General features: G+C 40.2%; 1 protein-coding gene across 9 annotated transcripts in view; it reads right to left on the reverse strand.

Annotated features, from left to right (window-relative positions):
• Positions 1–23,048, reverse strand: part of kif21b (kinesin family member 21B) — a 68,570-nt gene that overhangs the window by 32,851 nt on the left and 12,671 nt on the right. For 8 of the 9 annotated variants that reach the window (XM_017304884.2, XM_017304882.2, XM_017304886.2 and 5 more), the window contains exons 2-17: positions 11,038–11,260; positions 9,693–9,875; positions 8,557–8,706; positions 7,257–7,391; positions 6,797–6,976; positions 6,587–6,702; positions 6,303–6,498; positions 4,652–4,841; positions 4,470–4,533; positions 4,148–4,378; positions 1,988–2,111; positions 1,773–1,911; positions 1,409–1,597; positions 1,135–1,334; positions 939–1,046; positions 17–333 (exon numbers count right to left, since the gene is read on the reverse strand). In XM_017304884.2, the coding sequence (XP_017160373.1) occupies positions 17–333; positions 939–1,046; positions 1,135–1,334; positions 1,409–1,597; positions 1,773–1,911; positions 1,988–2,111; positions 4,148–4,378; positions 4,470–4,533; positions 4,652–4,841; positions 6,303–6,498; positions 6,587–6,702; positions 6,797–6,976; positions 7,257–7,391; positions 8,557–8,706; positions 9,693–9,875; positions 11,038–11,260 (2,745 nt within the window). Of the gene's footprint in view, positions 1–16; positions 334–938; positions 1,047–1,134; positions 1,335–1,408; positions 1,598–1,772; positions 1,912–1,987; positions 2,112–4,147; positions 4,379–4,469; positions 4,534–4,651; positions 4,842–6,302; positions 6,499–6,586; positions 6,703–6,796; positions 7,234–7,256; positions 7,392–8,556; positions 8,707–9,692; positions 9,876–11,037; positions 11,261–23,048 lie in introns of those variants that run through there. The other variant, XM_081607282.1, reaches the window with a different exon arrangement.

Here is a 23,048-nt window from a genome sequence, read left to right on the forward strand (position 1 = left end):
CAAGACGACTACTTACCTAATCACCCGCGTTCCATCCATGCTCCCCTCGCTCTCCGCCATGTATCCATACACGTTGTTCTTGTTGTTCCACTGGCGCACCAGCCCGCTCACGGTCCTCGCGGTCTCCGCCTCGGAGCCGCTTGCCATTGTGCTGGCCGACAAATCAGCTCCGGAGTCCGTAACTGGAGGCGTCTGGTTCCAGCGGGCGACTCGACCCGCCACGCGGTCCGACATGGGCTTGGCCATGCGCCGCAGGGCAGTCACTTCCTGGGTCTTCCTGCGCAGCACCAGCTCCTGCTGCCTCTTTTGAGACTCCAGCGCCCGAATCTGGTACTGGTGTCGTCAGAGTAACACAAGCCTCAGCATCATTTAGAGTTCATAGACGGCTTTTATTTTTTGTTTAAATTGTATTTGTGTTCCAGAGCGCAGAGTGTTTACTTTTCACACAATAAATTCACAAAGTTACTGATCAAGAAGGGATTTAAGACTTAAGATGAGGCCCTAAATAAAAGGATTAGGAGCAAGGCCTACGGCATCACTGTGTACGGTTTCATGCTCCTAAGAGGCAAAAAGAACCAAAACGGGAAGGTAATATTTTTAGAATATGTGCTAATGTGAGGGACAAAATGCAGAATGTAAAATGATTGCACATAAACCTCCATTTTTAGGTGTTTTACAGCTGTGCATGTATTTTTTTCTTCAGGCTTTCTACCTTCCCTTTCCTAAAAGATTCTTTGGTAAGTCAGCTTAAACATTGCATGTTGTGAAATATTGGCTCTCTTATCTCAAAGCTTCTTCTATTTCTGGCAGTGGAGCAAATATTTAAATGCATATGCAAAATATTAAAGACTGATAACTTCAATCCAGTGAAGCTGATAAATGTCCTCGAGAGAGGACACAAATGTACCTGCACACACAATCTTTAAAAGCTTCCTCACCTCCTGTCGCCGCTGCTCCTTCTTAAGCTGAGCTATCTCTCGATTCCTCTTCGCCTCCACCATCCTCCTCCTCTGTTGCTCCTCTTTCATTTGCTTCATCAGCACCACCTGTAAACAGCCGGGAGGGCTGCCAACTCAAATAAATTCCTTTACTCTTACCATTCTGCCAGAATAATTCTTCCCGCCGCCCCCTGACCTTCGCTTTCTTCATCTCGTTGACCTCAGTTTGGAGCTTCTTCAGTTCCCGCTCGTACCTCCCCTGGTTTTTGAGCAGACGTGCATGCTCCTTCTGCGCCACCTGCAGCTTCAGCAAATCACGGTTCATTTCTTTGAGGCGCTTCTCGTACTCCTGCCTGATCTTGCTGGCCTTCTCCTCGGTGTAGTTTTCCATGGACACTGTGTAGGCATGCAACAACGTTGAAGAGGCGCTCCGAAGGGTTATTCATTGAGGATTACCGAGCTTCACTCACTGAGGTTCTGCAGCACGCGGTCTCTCTCCAGCTGCGTGTCTCTGATCTTGTTCTGCAGCAGGATGAGCTTCTCCTCGTACTGCAGCTTTAACATCAGCAGCCGCCGCTGGCTGTTCTCCAGCTCGTCGATCAGCTTCTGCTTGATCTCAATCTCACAGGTTAGGTCGGCAAGATCCGCCTGGAAGTTGGCTGCAAGTTGGGAGGTTCGAGAAATTATTGGAACTCCAGACTAATTAAGCGCCGAATGCCCAGTTTGAAAACAACCATCGGTCAAAATAACGAGTCCGAACTGACATGCTGAATACCAAACTATTAAAATGTCTTCATTGTGTGTGCGAGTGCTAAACGTGGAGTCTGCCGTTACCTTTCTCATCCGAGTCAGAATCTGAATCCACCAGGCTCTCGTCACTGTCAAAATCGTCCTCTTCCTCCCTGCCCTCCTCCTCATCTTCGCCTTCATCTTCCTCACAGCCACTCTCCTCCTGCAGCGGAGACATGATATCCTACAGAGACAAACACTTTGGTTAAGATGTTGTTCTGTCTGCATGGCGACGACATGGCAAAGCACGAAGACCTCACCTCGGTGTAATTGTCGTCTGAATCAATCTCCCCATTCTGTCCATTTTCGCCACTCCGCCGGTTCTCCCCGTTTTCCTGAGTGTGCAGCTTTACTCGTTTCTTGAGGCCTTTCTCCAACTCTGGGCTGCAGAAGGTAGAAAATTGTTTTTGGGTAAAAGCTTTTTATAAAATAAACATATATACAACATCTATCAATTATTTTAGTTATCAATTAATTCGTAATTTATTCTGACGATTAATTGGCTAAAAAAATTTAGACATTCCACAGATTTTTCATTTAACCGCTAGTCGTTCTTGTACAGTATTGGAAATAAATTAAAAGTTGCAAATAAACAAATAACTTAATTGCTTTTTCAAATAAGAAAATAAACATTTTATTGTCTAAAATGCAACAACAGCATTAATTTTAGCAAATTTGAACAAGGTGAAACTAAAATTAGGCCACTTGAGAAGTTTTGGGTGAAACATTTTCAGACAAATGCGTTTTCAATATAAAGTGTCAAATGTATGTACATTTCATATAGCTTCGGCTCAATTACTGCTCTGAATATGTTGCTTTTCAGCAAATCACATTTGTCTTCTTTAGTCTGTATACTCCAGTTATTGAATAATCAATCAGTTAATTATTTCCGTAATCGATTTATCACGATTAATCCGATTAATCGTTTCAGCCCTAATAATATAATTAATGTACTTTGATCGTCCTGCGTGATTGCTGATCCTAAAATGCTTGCTTTATGCACCAGCAACATTTGCAACACTGGCTTTTTTTTTGCGAGGAGAAAATGAGCCTTCTAATGTAATTGCCATAGTCCATTAAAGTACATCAACTTTTATCCTTCCCATTAGGTTCTTAAGTTTTATTACTTGCTTTATTTTCCCCTTTGCTCCTACTTTTACAGATTTTATCACCAATTCCATCTGCCACCACTTCTAAGCAATTAGTCTGCTGGATTCCTACTCGTGTCTCTTATGACCCCGTGGCTAACTGTGTGAAACCTTTTAGTGTCCCTGCCAGCATTACAGCCCAGCACTGATAGCACTCCAACTCTCCCAAAGTCCCAGAGTCATAATTGACTTGGATGAATCTCTTAAAGAGAAAGTGAGGCAAGGAGAGCATGTTTGCAGAGAATATTAATCCCTTTCAGCCTAAAAAAATTCAGCACAGGTGCATCATCACAGGCTGAGCAGGAGAAATTGGGAAATTGCTTTACATAAAGCTTAGGTGTTTGAAGACACTGTTTCACATTCAGTTTTAAAAGGGTTTTACTTAAGTTTGCATTTTCCACGTGTTAGTTTCTGTGAGGTCCAGCCTGTTCATCTGGGTTGGTGAGACAAAGAGCAAATTCTTCATTTTGTTTTTGTAAACATTGCGCGATTGTCTGCCAGTGGCATAACGGAGAATTTTTACTGTTTCAACTTCCCTGAAAAGAGACTTTTCTGTGAAACTCCAGAGAGATTGAGTTCTTTTATCAACATTCGTACCCCTCCATGGTCCCGGCTGGTTTGCCGTCTCTCAGAATAACCGACGTAGAGATAGAGATAAAAAGCTCAGCCGTCGTCTCTCCCACCTGATAGCTGAGAGCCTGAGATCCAGTGAGGAAGTGGCTGGCATTTACAATCAAACATGGAAAATGATGCGTTACTCTGTAGATCTAAAACTGGATAAGAATGAATGTGGAAGAGAGAAGTTCAAACTCTTCCTCTATTTTACCTTTTAGGTCTCTTAGGCTTTTCTTATACAGATTAGTGAAAATCAGAGGAAGTCTGGCAAACCGCACAAGCTTAATCAGATTGCTGAGCACCTGCTCATTATTTTAGACACTGTTTTGTTGTTATTATAAGTAGGTTGTTTAGTTGCCTGTATTGTTAACCATTAAACACATTTAGATGCTGGTTTAATATGTAAAATACAGCAGTACAATTAGATTTTATCAGTAACTTGTCTTTTTAGCTCACATGTGTATAAAGGAACTAAAATTAAACTCCTGATCTTTTTTAATTAATGGTAATCATGCTTCACCATGCTATAGTATAATTTTGAGCTAACTGCAAATCTCTACATCTATTTACATAATTCTTCAGTTTGTGTAGTTTGGGAAAGGTAAAACAAACTGTAGCCAGTTTGAAATTTTGACTTAAAAGTCTCCATTTCTTCACCTCAGCCTTCTCTGCCGTCTTTCCTTCTTCTTCAGCCGCTCGATGTCCAACTTGGCGCGCCGCAGAACGTCCGTCATCTCGGCCTCCATGGACATGGATATAGGGGAGGAGCCGGGGGGATGGCCGGGGGCGGGGCTTAGACTGGAGGCTGGAAACGAGGAACGAGAGGAGAGCCGGGCCACCTGTCGTCGTAGCGACTCGTTCATGGCCTCGCTCTCGAGGAGTTTGGATCTAGCAGGGCAGGAAGAGTGGGAAGGATTATTGATATTCACGCTCGTACATCTCCTCTTCACTCTGGGGAAGCTTGCAGTTAAGGTCCTACCTGAGTTCTTCAACTTCTCGGATATAGTTCTGTATTAGCGTTCCAATCTCCTCATTGCCTTCGCCTTGCAGGTAAAAATAAAGTCAACTTTGTTAGATTGTTTTTAACCAGTAAACATATAAAGGAGCTTTAAAAGTGTAAGAGACGGAGCTCAGGTGTAGAGCATCTCTGCATTCACATACTTGACTTGGTGAGCAGAGTGCTGACCTCATTGGCCAGCAGATGCGTCACCCGCGTGTTGAGATGATCAATGGTCTCCTGCATGGCCTTTACTCTCAGGCGCAGCGAGTCGTTTTCTCTCTGCAGCATGGCGTTCTCCTGGTACAGGTCGCTGTAGCCTTCAGCTCCATCCTCACCTGCCACACGCTTACCCTGCATGGAAGCAAACAAGAGCATGGCAGTGAATAAAAACAAAATTGGTCTTCGGTAGAATAGCAGTCTTAACACAATTCCTCATTTCACTGTTGCTCGACATCCCAAACGAACACTGCGCCATTGTTCAGAATGAGTGCAATCGTCTGTGGCTCATCAAGGAGTCATTGTTGGGTTTGGGGGAAAAAAAAAAAAAAATCAGTTGTTTACGTCTCAAACAGAGAGCCAGTATCTAGTCACAACTCGCACCACAGTCTATTACTAGACTACAGTCACATCGCATCCCTTACCACTTAGAGGTCAGCTTGCAGTTTCTTCCCTTTGGTAACCATGGTAACTTCAGGCTAAACAACTGCTCGTCTGTTTCAGTCACACAGGTCAAAGCTGAAGAAAAGTAGCCCCTACCTAAATGCTCTTTGATGTTATTACATATGTCATACTTCTATATTTGTGGTCCTTGACTGCATTCAGAACAACAGATAAAAATAAATTGTCGCTATGTTACATTGTGACTTTCTTTCAGTCTGTAACTTTCCTCATGGAAATGTTGGTATTTTCATATTTTTTCCCACCTATTTTGTGTCATAGACTTATCAGATTGTGGTGTGAATTTATCTCATTAGTTGAGTTCAGCTGTGTGTAATATAATATAATCTCAGTATAAATCCAGGTTTCTCAGAGAACATTAGTGGGTGCAAAAATTTTAAGCTGGATGGAGAAAAATGTTAAAGCCTGCAAAACAGCTCGACATTGGGGTAAAGGTTCATATTTTAGCAGGACAACAGCCCTGACAATAAAACCAGAGATACAACGGATCGCTTCAGATCAAACTATATTCATGCATTAGAAGTCAGTCAAAGTCCAGAACCAAGTCAAAAGCAGAGTCTGTGCCAAGAAGTGGAAATTAGTGTTCACAGATGTGCTCCTTCTAATCTGAAAGAGCTTGATCTATTTTTGCAAAGAACAGTCATACATTTCAATTTATATACAGAAGAGACATCACAGAGCCCCAGCCAAAAGCCTTGCTGCTGTAAATGTAATGAAATCTGTTTCAATTGACATGGGGAGTTCATTGATACACACACCACACTTTAGGTCATGATTTGAAAATATGTCAAGTTATACATCCTTTTATTCCAAATGCTGAGTTGTTCAGTTGGTATCAATATTAAATGTGTGTTTTTTTTTTTTGTTTTTTTTTTTATATGTTACTCAGCTCAACCACAAAGTTCTTGTTTCATTTTCTTATACTGTCTAGTTTCATTCATCTTGTCACCTCCTCTGCTCTCTTTTTAGAATCCGTCACACTGACGAGGCGTTATCACTTCTTCCTCAACCTGCCACTTTCCATTTCGATCTTCTTCCCACTTCTGCTTAATCCAAAAAGGCTTCTTGCATTTCTGGTTCTACCCATCACCTCCTTCTCCCCCTCTGGCCCCCAACCTAACGTGCATCACTCACCGCCTTGTACTCCATCAGCTCCATTTGGAGTCGGGCCACCTCCGCACGCAGGGCGTTGATCTGCTGGCTGGTCTTGTCTTGGTTCACCACCACCTTGTTCTTGATGTTTCGGGCACGGTTGGCGTACTTCAGTGTGTTCAGCGTCTCCATGAAGTCCCGGTCCGACGGGCTGACGCAGGCGATCATGACTGTGCGGCTAAAGAGGATGATCAGCAGCTCAGTTCATTTCATTCATATCTCATAAATGAGAGTCTTTCTTACATTTGAAGATACAGTTTGAGTACCTGTTGCCTCCCAGCGAGTCTTGCAACAGTCGGGTAAGTTTGGAGTCTCTGTATGGGACGTGTCCGGCTTTCTTAGTCTGATCACCCAAAGCGCTGATCACATTTCCAAGAGCCAGCTAACACAGAGAGGAAAAAATCCCAAGCAGCATTTAAACAGAGCAAAATGTTTACATGCACTGATGATCCAATCTTGCTTTGTCTCTGACCCACCAGTCCACAGTTAATAGAGATTCCCTCTCTGGCCCTTTCTCCAGTGGCCCCTGTGCGTTTGAGCCTTTCTGAGCCGGCCAGGTCCACGAAGTGAAACTTGGCCATCAGGGTCTCGTACTCCGGCTGGGCGATGGGGGAGGAGTCTACGCCGTTCACTTCGCCGTTCTCTTCTCCTCCATTCTGCTCCAAGAGGCAAGCATCTTACTTCAAGCTGGTAACTATTTCACCAGCTTGCATGCTCCTTACAATTATGTTTTATTCAGTTATATATGAAAACACACTTCATTTATCTATGCTGTTTCTGTCTTCTCAGTCTGCCCAGTCTCATTTAGAGACACGTTGAAACTGATCAACACCTTTAGCTAAACCTCCTAATTATGCTTTATTGAAAATGTTTGACTTATTTCTCTTTCATATTTAAGGCTCTCTCTACATCTCTACTCCAAACCTCTAGTCTTACCATTTGCTGCTGCTGAAAGACTCTCATCTGACAGAGATAGATGGTGAAGATGGCATGTGAGCGGGAGCTTTGTGCGTTCATCTGTGTGCTGGCTGTGGTACGGGACAGAGCCCCGAGCTTCAGGCACTGCAGCAGCTGCAAAACACGCCAAACATACAGGACATTTGCAGACTTTTCATTTCAAATTAGAAGAGAAAATTGCTAAAGCAGACACAATTTTGAAAAGAAAATCTAATTTTATGCTAATGCTTATCATCATTGCCAAGAGGAATTCAAAACCTTGCATATTTATTTAATCATTTAGAAAAAAAAATCGTTATCTGGCCGTCTCCCAACCCGACTCAAACCCATCTCTGCTCATTTGAATATCTGTCAACCATGTGTTTTTCCCCTCCTGGTGCTTCCACTCCTAACTTTTTAATCATCCTGCCTCCATCTGTCTTCCTAGCTCCTTCATTGCCACATTTGCTTCCCCTCAACTTGTTTTGCTGTTTTAAGTCTTCTGTCACAAAAGGAGCATCCATTTATCTTCAAGGATCTTTAAATAGATCATATTTTTGGGAAATTAAAGCCCATGTGAGCTGAAACAAATAAGGCTGTCATTCGTCTCTATTCAGCACTCTGGATAATGATTGGAATAGCGATGCAGACCGGATCAGCAAATCATGACAAGGCCATTCGATTCCTGTGATCGTTCTGCAAAATCACCACCTGCCCTCTTTGTCATTGTGTTTAACAAATATCAGTCAAAATAATATCTGAAGTCTTTTCCTCACACAATCACTGACTACTACTGGCACGGTACCATTGTGGAACTGATTTTTGTTTTTTTACTTTTTATTTTCAATTGAAGAATAAAGTCATGATTTTTGTACTTTGCAAAGGTGATGTAGTGTTTCCAAAAATAAGTGAAATAATTTACATTTCAGATAGGAGTGAAAATATATAAAACATAAACTTTAAGAAATCATCATTTTGGGGGGCAAACAAGGAACTGGCAGTAAAATAATTATTTCAGCAGCATTGAGGTAGGAAATTAAGAAAAAGGAAGACATTAAAAAAAGACTTCTATATGTGTTTAGATATCAATCAGCTAGTATCCGATGGATAAACGTGAACGTGATAAGATCAAACAAAATTTGGTATATAAACAAAAGATGGTTTCTAACTGAGTAATGATGGAAAACTGATGCAGTTTTGTATAAAAAATTGATAGAATCTCTTCAAAAAAAGAAAAAACAAAAATGGTTGCCCAGTTTGCGTGGCTATGAAAAGACCACCCATATGAACAAGGACCCACCTCGTCCTCTGACTGCACCAGTCTGGAAGTGACTCCTGTGGTGTAGATGCTGCCGTTGGCGTCCTCATGGATCTTGATGTTGGACTTCCTGCTGCGACTCTCTGGATCTCTGGATCCATCAAACAAGTCCAGGATCTCCTCATTGTACAACTGCAACAAGTCACACAGGCACTCATCATGATGAGTTGTGATATTTACTGTCAGAGTTTCTGCATCTTTTTAAATCACAAAATTCTAAATTTTTTCCAGATTGAAAAACAACATTACTGATGTGTAGTACGTTAAATATCAAAGCGTGATAAAGCAAATTAATGGAATGTCAATTTAACGTAATGTAAAAACCCTGCATCTAGTAGGATTTTTTTCCATGCTCATTACAACCTAAAAAATAATAAAAGCACTCTTTCAGATTGCAAATAACACTAAAAAAAACAAATCTCCAGGAACAACATTCAAAATAATGACCTTTTTCAAACAAGCCAAGTCAAAGGTCACAGAGGGCCACTGAAAGCTCAGCCACCCCCACCTAATGTCAAACACACATAAACACACCCATCTGTTTACCATCAACACGGATAAACTTTTGACCCAAAAGCAAAAAGAAAACACACCAATATCACAGATCCAGAGACTAAAACAGAAAGTAGTAGAAGCTGTTTGTACAAGATTATTATTTTTCTGGTTTTATCTGGATTTCTATTATAACTTGATCATTAAAGGAACCACAACACACACGCCCAAACGTACAGCAGAACCCTCCCTAACATGCCCCTCACATTCGCTCTCCAGAAATCCCCTGAGGAAATGATTAGTAGCCATATATCTAATTTCTCCTATGCAAGCATTCCGCCCTCTCTCTGATTTCTCGCTCTTATCCGTCTTCTGCTCCTCGGTGATGAGGAATAATGTCACAGGTAATGGCAAACATTAATCAGGTCCCACAAAGCACACATAGACATCACAGCCCATCTGTCTTCAGACTGTCACATCCTGTTTGTGGATGAGAAGGCTGATCCTGTTGCAGTCTTTATGTTCTGATTAGCGGTAATATGGACCAACAACCAAATTTATTGATACGTTTGGTTGCATCAATAAACTTTTCAAAATGTTAGATCAAGTGTTTTCGTGTGTCCCACCTCCAAAAACTGGGCGCTGACTTTAAACTCGGGCGGCTGGATGCCGGTTTCCTGGGCTCGATCCCTCCTGCTCTGGATGCCCTCAAACAGCTGGTGGACGGCCCGCGGGATGATGCCCTGCTCCTGCAGGCTCAGACTCACATCAAAACCCGTCCCCATGGTGTAGGTCTTCCCCGAGCCCGTCTGGAAGACATTTTATAGAAAAAGGAGAAAAAAAAAAAGAAAACGGTCTTACCATCCTAAGATCCACATAACATTTCTTATCCATCCATGAATAGGCAATGAGGGCTCATTAAAATTCTTAAACCAATTAATGTGAAATCAACTGGTCGTCTGATTTGACAGATTATCACTGTGACTGTGACTGATGGTCTGAACCTCGAAAAACAATCTTACCAATTAGTGAGCGAAACACAACTAAAAACACAATGTGAAAGTTGTTACTGAATAAACGCGGCGTCTGCGGTATTAGTGAGATGTTTAAAAATTAAGGCCATTTAAAAGGAAGCCAGTTTCCCTCTGGCATAAAGACAACATTAATTAGCAGAATCTCTTAGCACCAACTCAAGTCATGGCTGCAAATGAATAAATGAACAACCCTGTAATCATCACTGTTGAGCTACAGTAGTTCTTTCTCATTACACCATTTAAACATATTTTTATTTATGCTGCCTATCTTACATTAAGATTACATGTAGATTTTACTATTCTGCTTTGCACTAGTAGGGTCTAAACCATGTTTTGTTGCATAATCTGCAATGATGATTATCAGACTGTCGAGAAATGTAGTTCATTCAGACTGTAAGAGAGAGAACAGCAAGACTTTAAGCCAACAACATGAAAGCGGTTCTGTTTCATCCATTTAGGCTTTTAAATCTCATCTGTCAAGGCACAAACTGGATTTAAAGATGCTGACAGCATTTTGAAAGTCTTACAGTCAAAGTAAGAAAATATACAGGGAGTTAAGAGTTTTAGTAATTCAAACCCCACCAGAAGCTAATCCAGGTCCATTTAGTCAGTTTATGCCATCAACTCTGAGATCAGTTTCTTTTTAATGACACCTCACACAAGGAAAAGTAGAAAATAATCTGAAAGTGAATCCTACATTTTACAAATCATGAATATATATAATTAGCCACAAATTTTTGATCAATGCATCTCTAATCTTTCTACATTGATGAAGTCTCAAGCTGACCTGATATTTTATGGTTCATAGTACTTTGACATGTTTGATGTCACCACATCAGTGACTGACATGCTTTCTGTTGTTAACATACAATGATATGTGAATGTGTGGTAACTGTGTCCTAAATAACTCCAAATCTACAAAGCCTCGTGGTCGCACCTGTCCATAAGCAAACACGGTTGCATTGTAGCCCTCAAAGCAGCCCTCGATGAGCTTGTACACACAAGTCTGGTAGATGCGCTGCTGCTCCGAGTCAATATCGAACACAAAGTCGTACGTGAAGGCCTTGTCCTTTCCCAGGAGCACCTGCGGTTCTCCAGGTGTGACCAGCGTGCACACGTGACAGCCCTCGATCTTCTCCTTGGCCATCTGAGGACGAATCCTAAAAGACAGGAAGTCAACAATATGGACATAAAAATCAAGCAAGGAGGAATTTATGACAAGATGCGAAATTTAAATGTGGAAATTTAGTACATAAACTTAACCCAAGCAGATAAACTACTGATGAAAACTGAATCTGAAGTGTTTTAATGCATCATGCGGATAAAACACAATCGTTTGAAAGAGACCAGCTGTAAAATGGAAACTAGGTTAAAAAAGCATAATACTTGAAGAGCTAATCAAATGAAGGCTCTTTCAAAAATAAAAAAAGTGAAGATGGTGAAGAAGTTATAACATCTTCCCATTGAAAATGTGCACCAAACAGTACACAAAACTAAATCTGAATTTCTTACTCGCCCGCATGACAGGAATATGCAAATACCTGCAGAACTTCCTCCGGACATCTTAAGGACACACGAAGGCAGTAAATCGTTGAAAGCATTTGCTGCAGATGAGCGGGGGGTGCCCACTGGTATCTGCTGACTTGCGTGAACCTTTTCAGCCGTTCATCACTATTGTAGCTAAATTTAATTACAAGTGAAGCTGATGCAAAACAATCGCCTAACAGCCTCTGCTTTCATTCCTGACATGAATTGTTGCATTATCTTCCATAACGGGATCATTTCATTAGGTATCGCGTTATATAGCTGCTAAAAAAAAAAAAAAGAAAAAAAAGAAGCTCCGGGCACCCCGTCTCTCACAGCCAGGCAGTGAGAATGCATCCCAAGTAGAAAATCCTCTGCTGTGAAATATACGTGTGAACGGCAGCTGTGGGAAACGTCTGGACCAAACTCTGCAGTTTTCTCCTGAAAAATCTGTGGGGATCATGTGGGAAAATGGCTCAAGATGCTTTAGCAGGAATAAGGAGCTGCCCAAACTCACTAGGTTATTAAAAGTGGCATGTCATAATAATTTATTAAAGTTAAAAGAATTACTGCCTGCTTTTATTGTTAATGAGACTAAATCATAATTAAAAGAAAAGTTTATGGTTTGGGACAGTTTAATCAAAATCTTCTAAATTCAGAAACATTAAAACTTTTTTTTTTCCATGTACAGTAAGTATCAGTCACTATCTCTGCTGACAAATCAAATTGATTGGGTTTTTATTTTTTTATAAAAATGGTCTTTTTACTATTTGAAAATCTATGAAACCAGATACCAGAACAGTTTTTTCTGACACTAATCAAGATAAATGGTGTGAGAAAATGAATGAGGTCAGACTCCGTGGCACTGTCTGTTCAAGCTGTGGTCTTGTTTCACATGTGTGTGGAGCAAGTCTGCTGGTCAAAATACAGCAATAGCTACACTGCATTTCTTAGTTACCGCACTAAGTTATACGTTTGGTCAAATTTATATAAATACCAAGAGAAAAGTACATCCCTACAAACGTACAGATTACTTAGTCAATGCTTTTCCAGATTTCTTAGCCCAATGTTTAAATGTTTCCAAATCAAAACTTCAAGCTGAAGATATCTTTTACAGCGATCATTTTTTTAAGAACACATAAGATTTAAAGAACATGAAATATTTTTTTCAATTATATGTCTCTGCCACCTCGGGGAAGAGATCCATCACTGAAATAGATCCAAAAATCTCACTTTTAATTAGCAATAATACTCATTGTTTTTAATTTTTTGTCTTAATACTCTTAGTCAAAGACATAAACTAACTCTAGAGTTTTAGACATGGCACAACAGCTCCTTAATCTGACCATGTAAAGAAGTTTTTCAAAAGCGTGAACAGAACCAGTTTGACCAGTTTATTTGTAGGAATGCAAATGTGTACTTTTTAGGGAAAAGGATACAGGGACTATAAATTCAAGTTAGGCGTCAGAAATGAACAGGAAAAACAAAGTTATATTTCAATTGGGTAGGAACAGTTTTACATAGTTCCAACACGTGAAATGTAAATACAGAGAGCAGACTGAAAGAGGAGAGGAGAGTTGGAGTAAGTTCAGGTAAACCGTATAAAAGAAACACTTTCACTTATCTATTAGTGACAAAACTGAGCAGAAATCTGAAATAAATCCAAAACATTATCAGTACATTTAGCTGTACTAGTCACTTAATATCAGACAATGTGGAAACTCAGGAGAAAAACCTGCATCTGAGTTTATGTAGAGACTCAAGTCACTGTTACAAGCATTGTCGTCAACTCCTCTAATCAGGACGGGTTTCCATCCTGACAGGTAGTTCACAGAAGTTAATTACTTTCCCCTAACATCCCAGCTGGAAAATAATCCCTGATAAGATGAGAGTGAAATAAAGTAGTCCCTGGCCAAGAACAGCTTTGAAGTCACTGACAAATGATGTCTGAACATTTGAGTTTAGGATAATTTTGATTTTCTTGACAGAACAAGGGCAGAAAGCCTTACGGGCGAGATAAAGATGATTTACTGCAGTTAAGACTTCCCACAATTACATGCTTCTGCATCAGTGCTGAGTCACTGAAGAAAAACTATCAGAGAACTTTTACTTTTCCTTAATTTACTTTCCTATTGAAGAGCAGGTCTGCTGGATTGCATCTGGAGCTTTTGGAGAGACGGTAGAGCTTCAATGGGGAGGAGGGGTCAGAAGAAAGGTAAGAAGTTGACATTTACTAAAGCAATATTTTATAAAGTCTTTGCCTGGTGCAAATAAACCTCGTTATTCAGACAAACGCACTACAATTGCAACACAAAAACATACTATGGTATAAAGCCTGAGAGAGTTTCAGAAAACTCCCTAACAGCTGTCGTAGGACGGGACTAAACTACAAAAACGTCCACACTGCAACTTCTGTAAATACTATACATAAAGGGGGAAAAAAATCAACAGTACTATCTTCAGTTCACACATGGTTCCTCTCATGCATGCATAAAGTACCACACCCTCCACTGACACACACATTTAATCCCTCTCCCACAAGTCTTAATGGTGCTGCAGAAACACACCGGGGCATTTTTTCTGGCTCTCCTTCAGGCACAGAAGCATCTCTGAAGAGAGATTCTTCCAGCAGGGGATTAAACACATTTGAATTGTGCGATTCAGCAGCCACATGAGAGCCCAGGCCAACCTTATTATGAAGACAGAGGCTCAAAGCAGTTAGCAGACAGATGAGTTTCCTTTATTCCTGCATGTGACCTTGACACAGAGGTTAATGGATCTAAAAGTGCTGTTTAAGCCAATTATAAACATAAAGTGGATATGGCAAAAGAGCAGCGCACTGACTTTATACAATAGAGTTGACCGCTGCAGGATAGAGTGTGTGTGTGTTTGTGTACTGCTGGGGGGGAAGAGGAAGAGAGTAGGTAATACACATGAAACAGCTTAAATTTAGATTTATGCTAAACTGTTCCTGTGGAATAAATTATACTAAAGAGTATTGAAAAACTGAATAGAGTACATAAAGAATTGCTTCTTGTGTCCCGCTATGCAAACATACTCAAACCACTGCAATTATTTGCATTTGTCACATTACTCAAACCTCGATGTCTTGTATTTGGATTTTATGCAATGCAATAATGCAAATTACTACTTTGGAAGTTTGTTTTGCTTATTTTCAGCAGTGTCAGCAAGCCAGGACTCCATACTGAATAAAGTTTCCACAGAAAATGAGAAAATCGAACAACTGGGGAACAAAAGAAGAAACCAAGTGGTTAATGAGCCAATCTGAAATAGCTTCTTTATCTAGAGAAACAATTTACTGTTCCCTGGAGTTTGGGTGCCTTCCAGGCAAAACAAAAACATAAAAAATGATCCAAAATTAACTACTATAAGCAAAAACTAATCAACAGTTAATGCCATTGTGAACAAATAACAAAATGCACACACATACATGGCAATGAGATCCCATCAGATGACCTATGGGATGAAGAACTAACAGCTTTCAGTAATCAACCAGCACAAGGGCTCAGCTGGATGAGCGTTTAAGACAGCTGCAGCAACAAAAGAATAGATCCATAGCATTGATCTCACATGTGCACAACCATCCAGACTCAGACCACACAATCAATAAAGAACATCTGATGCTAAAATTAGTCCAAGTCACCATGAATACGGGCAATAAGACAGGAGACACAGAAATTGAGGCTATATAATTCCATCAGTTCTCATCTTTTGGGTTCTAACATAAAAACAAAAGGTTTAAGCACCTCAGGTGGGATCTTCAGAAATGCTAATAGATAACTGCTATCTCAACCTCAAGTGCATTGATGTTCAGAGATGCAAAGTAAAGTTACCTGGAACATGAACAAGACAGCAGGCTTCTTCAAAATACAGTCATGCAGACTCAGCTTTTCTAATCACGATCCTGCTTTTCAAAAGTAATGGGATTTCTAGCCTTACAAGAATACCGAGATTGGAATGTGTCATAAGCTGAAAACAACCACTGTTTGAAACTTGACATGTCAGCAAGAAGGATGAGGCACGCCACAAAACATCAGGACCTCACACACCCACAAATGCAGTGATTTGAATGGCCCGTTTTGATTCAACAACAAAACAAAATGCCTCATTTCATTTAAAATGCTACATAGTAAAATAATCCCCCTTATATGGTTTTTGGCCAATTAAAAAAAGAGAGAATGCTAATTTGGTGATGTGCAAATAATAAAGAAAAACATTTTAAATATATGTCCAAATCACTAAAAGCATCAATATGTTTGATGCATTTTCCCATTTAAATAGCAGAAACCCCATAAACTAAATTGGCTTTAATTACCGATTCATTATAATTCCCGTGGTCTTTAAATTGTGAATCCTAATAAGCTCCCACATCCATGTTTGCACTAATCTTTGCTGTAACACAAGTGCTGACAGAACATCCATTTGCATTCCAGAAAATAGCCCCATCCAAACGATAAGTCTGCTAAACAACTGAGGCTCGGGGATGGGGGTGTGTAACCACAGAGCCAATAAAAATCAGCCTGTGTGGTGATCACTTCCAATAATAAGTAACTGCCATTTTACCCTATGTGTGTGTATGTGTGTGTCTTGGCAATTTTGTGTGTTCATGCTCAATCAACCTCCAAGACCAGGCGAGTGATAGCCACAGTTCATTTCCCTAATGTAAACACTTCAGTAAAGGCGCAGCCCACACACACACACACACACACACACAGCGACAGTTAATAGTATTCACTGGAGCTGTGAGTGTTTCAGACCTCTCTTGTCTCTCCTCTGGCACGGAGCCAGAGGAGGAAGCAGCTCTCCATTTATGTCTTTAGCGCGACCCCTTTTTTGTTGTTTTTAAGAGGATTAACATCTTCTCTTCCTCAATAACTCTTTAAAATAACTCTGACTTCCAGTTTTCTCTCTGCTATTTGTGATATCGACTTTACAATCGCTGCACAGCAAAGTGCCTAATGCTTTGTGCTCTTGTCCGTCGTCACATCGTCTCGCGCCGTTTTCTGCTAAGCTTCGGTTTACTGCCAATGAAAACTGCAGCACAAAAGATTGAATAGCAGAGGGAGTTAAAGGGCCTGTTCCACTTTCCTCTTCCTTCTGATAACAAGAGAGCCTCTCCAACACTGTGACTTTAGCTCTCTCTCTCATTTCCTCACCCTCTGGCTGTCTTTCTTTCAAATAATCAAATGCCTCCCCGCTATTGGAAAAAAAAACACATTGAACTCTTTGTGTCTGCTCCACCAACAACTGTTTAAAATACAAACACCCCATCCACCCACTTTGATCCCGCAGCACATCCAGAAAAGCTGTTGACATATACCTCTATAGTTTGTTTGCAATCCAGGAAGCGTTGAGCCAACAGGCAGACAATAAAAGCAGGTGATCTGTCTTCACTGTAAATACATACACAGGTAAAAGAGGATATTCAGAAATGCCACTTTAGAAACAACCAACTATCTCTACAAAGGCCAGAAGATTAGGATTGATTAAATACCTGTTAGTAACAGGTATTTAAAACTTAAGATCCAAAGATCTTAAGTTAAGCAAGTCCTTAAAGATGTGCTCTTAACATAAACATTCTGATAATCTCTCCAAGCAACCAGACCATGTGCACTTTGGAGGTGTGTGTGCCCTTCACAACAACCAGGAGGCCTGTTCCACAGACATAAGACTTTATATTTCTATGTAGAGGGAGGATGATCATGGTACAATGTACATTGGCAGGAAGATTGTGGTCCAGTCCTTTTCAGCTGTGGTGAAAACTATTTGGCTGCAGCCAAAGCAGCATCGGTTCGCAGTTTGCAGGGCAGCTGCAGCTGTTTTGATTCTTGTATTTCACTCATGCCATACATGGAGCTGCATTTAATTAAACAGTGATGTTTAAAGAAAATAAACCTCGATTTTTTTGCTCTAGACTCAGAGTAAAGTTAATTCTTAAATCATATTGTGACATAATTTTTATGTAATTTGCTTATATAAAACCTTAGAAGTGTTTCTATACGAAAAGAAAGTTGGCAGTAAGAACTTCTGCCAACTTTCAACGAAAAGAAAGTTGGCAGTAAGACGTATTCATACATATTTCTTAGAAAACAGACTTAAAATCCATTAGCTCCACTTTGAGCTTTGCAATGCAAAGCTGGAGCATGCTTCCATTTCATACTATCATTATCCTTATTCATATTTTCACTCGGTGCTCAGCATGTAAAACAGAAAGTGTGACACAAATAAAGGGTTTGTTCTGGAGAGGCAGGTAAAAGAAAGTCAATACCTCAGAGATCATTCTTTCAATCCGTGATCTTCATGTTCAGCTTGTTGATGTCAAAAATCGGTGCAGGTGGCTGTTGAAGTCAGCCCACCCCCGCTACGCCTCTGATCCCCGTAGAACAACTTTGCTTGTATTGGGAGCATTTAAAAGATTTGGAAAGCCAGGTTGCGGATAAACTTGCATGATGTGAATGACGAAGTGATCAGTACTGAGGGGTTTGTGGTTGTATTTGTTGTTTTTTTTCAGAGGAAGAGGAGGATTTGAAAGGGGCAAAGAAAACTATAAAAAGCTTAAATGTCTAAAGCATTTATTATCATTCATAATAATGTAACCTATAACATTTACTGCCGTTTTAATTCTGAGACACCTTCGGTAATGACAGTTCGTTTTTTCACAACCCATTTCTGTTCAACATGATACAAACTATGCAGAGACATGAAAGCCAGAGTCTAACAATTTTCCTGAGAAAACTTAATGTGCTTTGAGGTGTTCTCTTAATTCCAGGCCTGTCATCACTTGTTTGTGGTAGCCACGATTCCAAGCAGCTTCATGATGGATCCCTGCTGTTTTGACTCCACCGCAGCTCCGCCACACAGTCAGCCGCTTGGGTGTTGTCCCTACAGAAACACCACAGACTTGGTTCCTAATAAAGTCTTGCAGTCGTATGCTGCCAAATAATAATGAAGCATGACACAGCCATTTATCAACTTAATATTAAAAGGAGAACTCATCAATGAAAGTATTGAACAGCTGACACTCAGATAGGCAAAAGAAAAATCACAATGCACTCAAGGTATGTTAGCCGTACCTGCCTTAAGGAGAATCAATTCAACAAAACGATGTTTTTTTTATAATTTCCTGCAATGCTGGCTTTTTTTTTTTTACTTTTAAATTTTACCAATAACTATATTGGGGGAGACCTCTATGAGCTCCCCAACTCTAGCCCACAGCAAAAAAAAAAAGTGAACAACATGGGCCAACAACAACAAAAAAAATGTAGCAAATTTAAATCCAGCAGAAAATTCAGAAATCACAAGGTCAACCCCACTGATGCGTCAGATAATATCTATTTCAAAAATGCCTCCAAGTACCTGATGTTGGCTATAGGCACAAAACTGGGAGTTTTTAGTTTTGATGCCGCCTGTCTGATGGGTTTACGTTCAGAATCCAACCCAGTAACAATGACGTAACAATGATCACCTGAAAGAGCCTAGGGGCCCAGTGTTTTAATTTTGGTTTACTGAGCAGAAAGAGGTTTTTTGTTTGTTTTTTTTCCTGACAGATTACCCAGCACCACAGAGATTGCATAAACAGGAACACATGTCCATCTGGTTGTGTTCAGTTTGCCTGTGCTATACCTCAGAATAGGGCTTTGTCATCAGATCTCAGACAAGGATTACCCCAACTGATTGTGTGTGGCTCTCTCCACATAGGGATTAAAAAAAAAGGTAAATTACAAAATATCTGTATGTTCAACCATGCATTTGACTTGCGACAACCGTATCATAAAAGTATGAAAATTTTACACGGAAAGATGGCATGAAGCATTGTTAAAACTGAGAATCTCAATTGTCAAGAAGAAATAAAGGTGAAAAATAATCATCTAACAAAATTGTAAATGTCCCTAGCTTGTCTGTGTGCTCTCTGACTTTCCAAACCCAGCTGGCTCTTATCTTTCTGCTATATAAGCACGTCAAACCCAAGTCCTACGCAACCAGAAAAAGATAACTTCATGCACATACTGTACTTTCAAAGAAGTTTGTCTCTGTGAAGAGCAAAACAGACCTCCTTGAAAATAAATTTTAAAAATTGACCCCATTAACATTTTCTCTTTACACTAATCCCTTTCAGTAATTTAGCAAGTAGAGACCAAAATGTTGACTGGAAACGTAAACTTAAGTTGTAAGTGAGTCAGCGTGTACAGCTCCTGGGCTACACGGTCGTGGTGTGGTTCCCACATTTGCCTAACAGTCGGGAGTCTTTCTGCATGCAGTTTGTATTTTACCCAGCATGTTTGTGGGTCATAGCTGGGTACTCTTAAAGGCTCCAGAGCAATTTAGCTGCAAAATGGTCAATAATCTCCAATAATTGTCTGCTTTTTTTGTGCTGGTGTATCAAATCATTTCAGGTATTTTGATCTGTATTTTCTTCTCTCACACAAAAGAATACTAAACGCAACCGCTTTTTCTAGGCTGGGACATAATATCTGCAGCAGAGGATATACAAAGTGTAAATGCTACTGACAGAAAACAGTAAAAAGGTAAAGGACAGCTTAATATGAGGACTATTGGTTTTATTCATTGTGGAGGAAGGTCTGGGATTCCCTCCAGGCGCTGCAACCCCGCCCCCTTCAGATAAGCCGGAGATTATGGGTGGGCTTTAATGATCATCACTTTATAGGATCAGTTGGACAAAATGAAGGATTTTGAACATTTGATTGTTAAAGCTAAAATAAAGAGACATTTACCTGCACATTTGTTACAGCTGCAGTCAGCTACAAGACTATCTGTGTATGGAAAATGATAAAAATCTGACCTTTAAAGCAGAAAATATGAGGTGGAGCACCAATTCAACTGGAGCAGAAAAGTTAGCCTGGAGCCACAATCTGAATCCGTTTCCCTGTCCAACAGCGTACAGTTAAGCCCCAATTTATTTACACACCAGATGGATTTAGATTTAGTTATTTTCTTTCAACTAAGAAGCTCGTTTCTGACGGGAAATAACACAGGCATCTCCCAGAACATAAGACATTGCAAAAGAGGTATCAACAGTAAAAAAAAAAAAAAAGTCAATTTTTAAGAAAAACTGTCTTCTTGAAAATTATTTCTACATTTCTCACTAATCAATAGATGTTTTTCCCACCCCCTTTTCCACCAGTATTTCAAATTATTTGTTTTCTGTGATGAGCTCCATGTGGCTGAGTCTGGAAAGCCTCTTTGCAATCACCCTAAACTTTAGCTCCCTCAACAGATTCTCTATCAGATTCATGCCAGGACTTTGGCTGGGCCATTCCAAAATGTTAATATTACTTCCAGTCAGAAGAAACATGTTGGTCAAAGAACCTAACAGGGTTATGATTAATCCAGAATCTGTCCTGACTCAACATTCTCCTGGCAAAAACTTGAAATGTGTCATGCTTCTCTCGACTTTAAACTGATCCAGATATGACGGCTGTCACCTTACCAGGTACAGAGAACTAAAATGTGACTGCTTAGGCACTAAATGTCGGTGAAAAGGAATGAAGGGATCTACATCCAACAAAGACACCTTTGAAGGTGGACACCCTTTGTTCACACAAACCGATACAAAACCTCTAAAAAAGGTGTAAAGGTGGAGTCAAATAATGCTCTCGCTAAACAATTCATCTCTCTTCTGCATTCATACTGTATCTGCCTCGGAAACAATGAACAGCCTGAGAGAACGAAAATAAGGACACAAGAGGATGGATGCAATCGGGAATTTAAGAAGGTTGCTGCATGTTTGACATGAAAAGCTCAGAAACTCAGGAAATTACCCCGGCCCATTTAGGGTTGGGAGCTTTGGGCATATCGGTGACTCTGGGATGAAATGAGAGAGGCCCGGTGGAGCGGGAATGGATGGAGGAGAGGCAGACCGATGGCTGTTAAGGTCGAAACAAAATGACTAAGCGGGAAGAATGAGAGCAGAAAGGGGAGAGGAAGCAAAGGATCAGATGGGCAGTGGGTGGTTCAAAGCCCATTTCATCTTTAAACCTGCATACAAAACCTTACAAAAGGACCCTGAACACATCTCCCTCACTGTGAAACATGGTGCTGGCAGCATCGTGATGTGGAGAAGCTTTTCTTCAGCATGGACAGAGAATCTGCTAAAAGCTAATTGAAACGTGAGTAAAATTGAGCAAAAGCACATGTTTATAAAAATAATTAAAAAATTAAATCTGTTTCAAGTGTATTACATTTAATCCCCATGTCAGTCAGTACTCAACTATGAGAATACTTTGTGGTTCAAGCTAAATGCAAGCACTGTTTGTGATCAAATAATTTAAAGAAAAATATCAAATACAGCTGTTAAAGCTGGTATGATTCAAAGTTTTTTTAAGTATTTGGTTCTAAAAACAATCCTGTCACTTATTGACCTAATTTTATTAATTTTCAGTCATCTCTGATCTAATCCTTATTAGCACTATTTCGGTATCTGAATAGCTCAATTTGCTTCCATAGCAAATTCAACTTTCACAGTTAATATTCTGAATACAGAAATTAAAAGCTCTTGGTATCTTAAAGATCCCAACTATTTATCAAAGTGTTAACACCAATTTCTTGCCATCTGACAAAGAGGTCCCGGCACAGTGGAGCTAAAAGTTTCGGATTATTGAGCTACAGTAGGCATTTCTGTGCTGTTGCCCATTTAATCAGTGCCGACATTGATTTTCTGGATCAGCAAACTGCAGAGAATCAGCACATAAAACCATCAGCCGACTCTTTCTCTCCAGTCTACCTTCTCTTCCTCTGTTCGATGCTCTAGCCATCGCAATCAATCGCAGACACTCTTCCCATAATGTCCGAGCTATTCTCTTATTGTAATCAGTTAAGTGTTGAGCATGAGTGAAATAGCAGGATGCTCTCTGCCACTCAGGCTTATGGTAGCGGGGCGTTCACTCAAAAATCTGTCTCACTTCAGCTTCCAGCGCTTCCCGCTGACCCAATAACACAGCAGGGTAACGGGCCACAGGCCAAGTGGTACAGCACTCACATTCAGAGTTTCTTATGTTGGTTCAGCTTACGCAAAGTGAATGAGTGAAAATCTCCCATTCATTCATTTATAATCAAGGTGGCCCTAAAGCCATTCTGTAAAATGCATTAATCTAATTAAAATAAGGCCAGTTTTGAAGCAATGAATTTGTTTTTTTCAATCTGAAGCAACAAGGTAAATTCAAGGACAACTGAAGAGGTGAATAAACATAAAGGCAGCAGTTTTATAATGGTATATGATTGGTTTAGGCAGGCACAACTGAGAAGAAAGTACTAAAAGCTGTGCAAAAATATTTCTCTGCATACAGATTTTTTTTGGACATTTTTTTTAGTTCAGTTTGATTTGCCACACCCTGACCTGATAATGACCAGGCATACCGAGTTAAGAAACAGCAGTGCCTTGATACC

Source organism: Poecilia reticulata, chromosome 5 (genome assembly GCF_904066995.2).
Source record: "Poecilia reticulata chromosome 5, P_reticulata-male-v2, whole genome shotgun sequence".
In the NCBI taxonomy this organism is placed as follows: domain Eukaryota; kingdom Metazoa; phylum Chordata; class Actinopteri; order Cyprinodontiformes; family Poeciliidae; genus Poecilia; species Poecilia reticulata.